General features: G+C 49.1%; 1 protein-coding gene across 1 annotated transcript; it reads left to right on the top strand.

Moving 5' to 3' along the window:
- The first annotated feature begins 4,275 nt into the window (after positions 1-4,275).
- On the top strand, positions 4,276-8,062 carry LOC115317376 (sulfotransferase ssu-1). Its single transcript, XM_042292726.1, has 2 exons — positions 4,276-4,376; positions 6,941-8,062. Exons 1-2 carry the CDS (start codon positions 4,276-4,278, stop codon positions 7,824-7,826), a joined length of 987 nt encoding a protein of 328 aa, XP_042148660.1. The 3' UTR covers positions 7,827-8,062.
- Positions 8,063-8,274: the final 212 nt, after the last annotated feature.

Below are 8,274 nucleotides of genomic sequence, written 5' to 3'. Positions count from 1 at the left end.
CCAGTCATCGTGGCTCATATTTGCCACTCAGAAAAAGGGTAGAATGAACCGCTTTCCCGCGACGTCCGCTAACGATAGATCAAACGCTCATTGTGCCGTTTTCCTGCTGATTAATTTTTCTTTCTTTGATTTAAATAACCGCAGTATCGCTTTTATGACAGCAATTGCTCTAGGTCTTGCGAGCGCTGCTTGGTGCTCCCGAACATTCAATTAAAAAGAAACATCTCGCTGTATACCTGGGTGACTAATTCAATACACGTTTTCTGAAACTGAACCTCACAGGCATGCCGGTTTGGTGGCTCTAATAGACCAATATTTATTTGAGTTTAGAAACCTCAGCTAAAGTGAAACAAGTAATGGATTACTAGTAACTAATCACTCAATAAAGTTTGAACTACAGAATCGTTACAACTGAAGAAATGTAATGCAGGCGTTAAAAAAAAAAGTATATAAAACGTGATTGACTACATGTAACTTGTAACGCGTTAGGAACAAGTCTGCCCGCAATCCGCACTGCGCGATCTACGAAAAGGCCTTAATAGAGCCTTCTCGTAGATCCTAAACTGCGGAATGGGGGCCTAGCAAACGTGTGCTCAATCTGCACCCGATGTTATGGCACGAGCTCCAACTGGTTCCTGCTAGCATCGCATAGCTTTTGTGAATGGCCTAAAGATTCCTAATGGTGATTCTGTTCGCTCTTATCAGTCGCGAAACCTCTCGTGCTTCAAAATAATTGTAGACGCAAACTGTGGTGCTTGACGTCGAAATTGATCATTTCAGGCAGAATCGGATTATGTAAATCAGACATAACAAGTCGGCGTTTTCTACCAGTTACAATACCCAACATCACCTTATATCTCCTGTTTCCACTGAGACAATTGAGCATGAATACCCATTAAGTTTATAAGTCTTTGGAGGCTTCTTATTATTTTATATCGCAATTATTATGAAGACAGCGTGCATAGACCTTCATCTGGTCTACGGTTCGTTGTCATTTGGAAAGAGAAGACGGTCTACGGTGTTTTGTCATTTTAACTTGGATGGATGTACGCGGATGTACGTGGCGGCGCTGCGGTCGTATACTGGCTCGAGGATTCGAACGGTTCCGAGCCGTTCCAAAGGCCTCCGCGAGCAGGTTTGGCTTGCGGTTTGGACGTTTGGAGGTATGGCAGCGCAAAGTGGCTCCCGTTCTGAACTGATCTCTACCCCGTGTTTGCTGTCGTTTGTGGCCAATAAAGCGTCATGCCGAATTGCTGTTTAATCGCGCAGCAAATGCAATGCGAGCCGCCCTGGCTGCCCGCTTCATACAGCCTATCCAGAACATGCTTTAGCGGCGCCCTCTCGAGCCGTCGACACGGAGTGCGGCAGCCGTGACCGCTCGCTGAGCTCACTACCCCTCCTCTAGTTCACGGCCACTCAAGCAACCAAGGACTTAACGAAGGAGGTTATAATTTTCGATATAACGACACAGGTCAAGGTGATATGGGCAATATAGTCCCTTAGGGGCTATATTGCATTTTTTATAATTTTGACGTCAGAGGTAACATCAAAACACCACGTCACGGCGGCGTGACGTTACGACAACGCCACGGCATCATCGCCGACTAGAACGTTACGCGACGCCAAGATGCTTCGTCGTGACATCGCGTCGACGACGACGCCGTTTCGCGACATCAAGTCGCCGTTGTAACGCGGTCGTGACATCGCGTTGCGTCGACGACGACGCCGTTTCGCGACATCAAGTCGCCGTTGTAACGCGGTCGTGACATCGCGTCGCGTCGACGACGACGCCGTTTCGCGACATCAAGTCGCCGTTGTAACGCGGTCGTGACATCGCGTTGCGTCGACGACGACGCCGTTTCGCGACATCAAGTCGCCGTTGTAACGCGGTCGTGACATCGCGTCGCGTCGACGACGACGCCGTTTCGCGACATCAAGTCGCCGTTGTAACGCGATCGTGACATCGCGTCGCGTCGACGACGACGCCGTTTCGCGACATCAAGTCGCCGTTGTAACGCGGTCGTGACATCGCGTCGCGTCGACGACGACGCCGTTTCGCGACATCAAGTCGCCGTTGTAACGCGGTCGTGACATCGCGTCGCGTCGACGACGACGCCGTTTCGCGACATCAAGTCGCCGTTGTAACGCGGTCGTGACATCGCGTCGCGTCGACGACGACGCCGTTTCGCGACATCAAGTCGCCGTTGTAACGCGGTCGTGACATCGCGTTGCGTCGACGACGACGCCGTTTCGCGACATCAAGTCGCCGTTGTAACGCGGTCGTGACATCGCGTCGCGTCGACGACGACGCCGTTTCGCGACATCAAGTCGCCGTTGTAACGCGGTCGTGACATCGCGTCGCGTCGACGACGACGCCGTTTCGCGACATCAAGTCGCCGTTGTAACGCGGTCGTGACATCGCGTCGCGTCGACGACGACGCCGTTTCGCGACATCAAGTCGCCGTTGTAACGCGATCGTGACATCGCGTCGCGTCGACGACGACGCCGTTTCGCGACATCAAGTCGCCGTTGTAACGCGGTCGTGACATCGCGTCGCGTCGACGACGACGCCGTTTCGCGACATCAAGTCGTCGTTGTAACGCGGTCGTGACATCGCGTCGCGTCGACGACGACGCCGTTTCGCGACATCAAGTCGCCGTTGTAACGCGGTCGTGACATCGCGTCGCGTCGACGACGACGCCGTTTCGCGACATCAAGTCGCCGTTGTAACGCGGTCGTGACATCGCGTCGCGTCGACGACGACGCCGTTTCGCGACATCAAGCCGCCGTTGTAACGCGGTCGTGACATCGCGTCGCGTCGACGACGACGCCGTTTCGCGACATCAAGTCGCCGTTGTAACGCGGTCGTGACATCGCGTCGCGTCGACGACGACGCCGTTTCGCGACATCAAGCCGCCGTTGTAACGTGGTCGTGACATCGCGTCGCGTCGAGGACGACGCCGTTACGCGACATCCACTCGCCATTGAAACGCGGTCCGTCGCGCTTCGTCGAGGGCGACGTGGACGTGGTCGAGTCGTCTCTATAATCACTCATTGCACACATCTCTGCAACGTATATTTCGTGATTGATGGCCGTGTCTCCTAGTTTATCTGGATTTCTTTTTTTCTTTCATTCTTTATTTTATTGCATCTGTCACTATACGTTTTTAGTGTTGAACCGCTGTAGGAAATCGAAAACAGAGCCCCCTTTTTTTGATTGATGATGCAATTAAATGCAAAGGTACAAGCGAGCAGGAAAATAATGAAGAAAATAGTCCCTGGAGAAGGGGAACAAAGTACAAACACAAATCCCCAAATACAACTAAGTGACTGGTGCGCGACCGAAAAAACAAAAAAACAAAAACGAAAATTCTGAGGAAATCTAAGCACTTTTTATGAGTTGTGAATGCGAAAGTATGAATGTCGTTCTTTTGCTCCCTTAGTTCGTCAGCGGTGTACGGGCGTGGATGCTGGACGGCCACGTTTTGCTACTGCGCAGGTTGAGGCCGCCGACACTATATAGATGCTTCAAGCGCCGTCATGCTCCTCGGCGCGATTCAAATCCGCCTGGCCACGGTATCGAACCAGCGACCTCTACATTTCCAGTAAAGCGCTCTACCAACTGAGCTAACCAGGATTTCGACGTCAGTAGAGTAGCAGTCACCTAGCTGTGTTTGGAGATTTGCGTTTGAACTTTGTCCCACTTGTTCCCCTTCTCCAGAGATTGTTTCCCCTTTTTTTTTGTTTGTTTTTGGTTTGGTCTTGTTTTATCGTGAAGTACTAAGCACTTTTAGCATAACCTTCCCGCAGGCTACCGTGCGGAGCGGCATTGTTACCGGAAGCTCGCGCTGCCGCTTCAAAGCGTATACACTGGCGCGCGTGCCAGGAGCCGTACCATACCCACCTGCTGTAAAGCTCTGTTAAAACTCCACATTAATGGTTCAGTACAGGTCATGCTATGTTCATACTACGGATGCAACCCGCCGGTTTTTCATAACACACGCAAATTTTAGTGCAACAAGCGAAAGAAGTTCGTTCAGACAACAATTGCTTGTAGTCCGAATGATATCGTTCCGCTTCTTGCGCCTACGTTTGCGTGCGTTTTGAAAGATCGCGAATTGCGTTTGCAGAATAAAAATAGCATTACGCTAAAAAAACAAAAAAAAAAAAACCTACAAAAACTTTAGTTGGTTTTCGAGTGTCTGTTCATTGTAGTTAGATATCTCATAAATCCCACACCGGATGCAGCTGAACAGCGCCGCACAGCTGTGAATTATGCCTCGTGGAAAGAGCTCCCTTTGCGAGTCAACACAGAGACAAGCCAGCACTGCTAACGACGAAGCCCTCTTGGACATATTTTTCTTCGACCCCAAAAGGTAAGCTGCGTTTCGGTTTTTCGGTGGTTGTGTTTTGCCGCGGATCAGCACAAACGTGATGTTACGCCAACATGCAATTGACAAAAAAAAAAAAAAAACGCGTTTTTTTAGCGGAAGGTCTAGGTCCGCTTGTTCAGAGCAGGAAAGCCATCGGAAGGTCCGCTTATTACTGTACTTACTGACAGCTTGTTCCTGTGGTTATTGTAGTTCGTGACATCTTTTGTGCCTGTATTCTTTGTGGTTCGACTGTTCCTGTGCGGCATGTTTACGCTTCTTGCTTCGCGATTCGTTCTTTGGAGTTTTTACATGGCAATACTAGAATATCATAGGGCGCGAAGCTATAATAAGATGTTCGGGTCTGTCCACGTTTTCTTCAGTTGTCATTGACTAAAATTGGTCCGATATCAGAGATTGTGACTGGCTCCAAGGGATGATTAAGGCACTTTGAAAATTTTGTTTTTTATAGGGGCGTGGCAGCGGTTTTTGACCTTTCACTGAATACTCTACAAAAATTAACCCTCGACCTTAAAATGGTGCCGATTATAATGCCGCCAATGCTCACCCTGACCACGAGCCCGTGTTGACAAGCCACAGGGTGCGTGCTGAGCTCCGAGCATCGAGGGGGAAAGGGGGGGGGGGGGGGGCGCTGCTCCCGTTACCGCGACCATTTGATTCAAGCCCAAACACTCGTCGAGGCATTCTTGTATTTATTGATCCTGTTATCCTGTTTTCGGGCTGTCCCGGGGGTGTAAAGCCGAGGTCACACTGCTCATACCCCCATAATACAAAAGATAGTCTGCAAACAGAAGTCACCGCAATATCCGTGGTTCGAACGCCGCGTGCCAAGTTTCCTCCTTGAACTCATTGCCTTGCGGCATTCGAAGCACGGATCTCGCGGTGACTCGCGTTCGAATCTGTATGCAGACTGTCTTTTGTATGATGTATAAGCAGTGTGATCCTGGCTTAAGGGCACACATTGATAAAAGACGAGATCCAACCGTCCGTCCTCCCCTTAGATCCAACGCGTCTAGTAATAAGCAAACAAAAAAACAAAAAACAAACAAAAACAGTGCAGTAAATGTACGCTGGAATACGAAATGAAAGCAAACAATTGCGGTAACGGTACACATGAACACAAACAACTTCACAGCGCATAAACGCTGTGAAGTCTTAAGATGGAAAACCAACTAGCCCAAGTTGCTGTATGAACACAAAGCAAAAGCAAGACACTTTCTAACACACCGTGTAATAAAAAAACAAAAACAAACAAACAAAACAAAACAAGAAATAAATAAAAAGAAAACAACAGCGACATGAGTAACACAGGACCAGGTTCACTGAACTTGTTCAAATAGCATATACTTTTATTTTGACAAGTTTGGTGAAGGTAATAAGTGCCACTCTTGGAGTTCCTTAAACTGTCGGTGGCTACATTGCTAATTGCATCGCGATGCATTCGCAACACCAATCACTTTTTATGTCAATTTCGCCAGTGAAAAAGAAGATTGGTGTCAGGCTCCAATGACGTGCACTCTCGGTGACAAATGTCTGAACCCCTTTGCTACCACAGACACTGCAGTGTACGACCATTGATTGGCTAGACTGATTCAAGAAAAGCACCGATCCAGGATTCCGTTTCGCGAGGCAGAAGACAGGTGGGAGCGTCTAAGATTGTATAGCCAGCGACTGCTTAAAGGAGCTGTGCAACGATATTAAATTGGAATGTTTTTCTCTCTAGACGAGCTTACCGGCACACCTGGGACTCAAGGATACTCACACGCAACGCCATTGGCCAAGAAACTCCTTTGTTGCGGTGTAATTTCAAGGACAAAAGCGATCATTTTCATTCAATCTCTCCTTTGCAAAATTTGATGACGTAACTCGGGGATCGCAGTACACCCAAGTGACGATATCTGAATGCGGTTCATAGATTGGACCCGAGCATTACGTGGGCACTCGACTTGGGCTCGTGACAATTGCTAGCTCGAGGAGCATTCGGGTTGTGACCCGTGTCCAATCGCTGCAACGACGACAACAGCCGAGCCATAACAATGTCTGGAACTCAGCGCGTGTCCTGCGCTTTGCCAACCCCAGCGCGTGGCTATGATCCACACTGGCGGCATATAATCGGCTCCAGATCACGTGGCCGCCTGTTCTGGCTGCGAGTTGAGGGGGTGAACGCTGCTCGTTTTTCTTAAATTTTTTTCTGGGACTTCTATTGCGTGGGGTGAAAAACGAACGCGTGTTTCATAGGTCATTAACGTTAGGGATCCGTTTTAAGCGGTATTTGTGCACAGTACAAAAATTGTTGCACAGCTCCTTTAAGACACGCAGGGTGCGCCCATTATGATCACGCTCCTTGCTTCGTGGTCCCTTCTTTTAGGATATCAACTGATGCCGCAACTTAGTTGGTCATGTGCAGCGAAAATAAAATGTACAGGATTCGCCACGCCATGCTTTCATTAGGCTGCCACTAATTAATGTCGCAACCTATATGTTGTCTGCGCAGGACACGCCATGGCAGAAGAGGTTTACAGGGACATTGAAGGTGTCCTCCTTTGCAGACCTCTAGGCGACGCACACCATGTTCGTTCGGCCCTGGCCTACGAGCCGACAGCTGAAGACGTCTTCCTCGTCAGCTACCCAAAATGCGGATCAACGTGGCTGATGAACATCCTCTACAACATCCTCAACGATCGCCCGCCTCCGACCAACTTTGCGGACTGGTCTAGGGAGCTGCCCTTGCTGGAGTTCCAGGGCGCAGAGTCTGTAAGAGAAATGCCCAGGCCCGGAGTCATCAGATCCCACCTGCCTTTCTACATCAAACCGGTCTCAGAGGACGCGAGGTACATCTACATCTGCAGGAACCCGTTCGACTGCTGCGTGTCCTTTTTCTACCACTGCAAGAGCTTTCCGAGGTACAAGTTTCAAGACGGAACTTTCGACGAGTTTTTCGAAATGTTCATGACCGGAAAGTTAGATTTTGGTGACTACTTTGATCACCTGCAGTCCGGCTACGAGCACCGAAATAACAAAAACGTGCTCTTTGTGACTTACGAAAATCTTCGGAAGGACGTTGCCGCGGGAGTGCTGATGATAGCCGATTTTCTGGGCGAAGAGCACGGTAGAAACCTGCGGGAGGATAAAGGACGCCTTGACAGGGTACTGCTCGCGACGAGTGTGAAAACGATGCAAGAACGCATGAATGGACTGTTCAAGGCGTTTCAGAGGGACGAAAAAAAATATATGGGTGAGACAACTGTACAAATCAGCGAGGACCTGCTTGGGAAACAGCCAGAAGCCAGTGGCTTTGTGAGGAAAGGAGCGGTTGGAGACTGGAGGAACCACTTCTCCGCTGACCAGGCGGAACGTCTCAAGAAGAAATTTGCATCTAAGACTGCTGGTAGCGGCACGGCAAACTTGTGGAAAAACGTTGACATTCCCCTATAGGCCCGTGTGTCTAACTAGGCCGCGGAGCACGATTACATTAGAATGACGAATTAGTCAAGACCATATGTAATCGCACTCCAAAGATCCGGAAATCCCCACAGGGTAGATTGCATCATGATGCATTGGGAGCAATAACCATTGGTTTATTTTTGTCAGTTCACACCCAACGGTAACAAAGATCTGTATTATTGTGCGCGTGAAGTGGCAACCTGAGTAAAGAAATGTTAAACACTGAGGCCACCGGCTTATTTTTTCTCTTTAACGTGAAAGCGAGGCAATATACAGGTAGCGGTGTTTGTGAACGTCATGCGCTTTGTTTTTTTCTTTGTACCTCAGTCTTTGCTTCATTTTTTTCCTGTAGAAATCGACCGCGGTCTCAAAAATCGACAAATGGAAGACCAAGTGATACCTCCTTCCCGTGTCATGAGAAGTTTGCTGGCTTTATGTA

This window comes from Ixodes scapularis, unplaced genomic scaffold (assembly GCF_016920785.2).
Source record: "Ixodes scapularis isolate PalLabHiFi unplaced genomic scaffold, ASM1692078v2 PGA_scaffold3__209_contigs__length_174095766, whole genome shotgun sequence".
Classification (NCBI taxonomy): Eukaryota; Metazoa; Arthropoda; class Arachnida; order Ixodida; family Ixodidae; genus Ixodes; species Ixodes scapularis.
The sequence above is the reverse complement of the archived record's forward strand: the minus strand, read 5'-3'. Positions and strand labels throughout refer to the sequence as shown.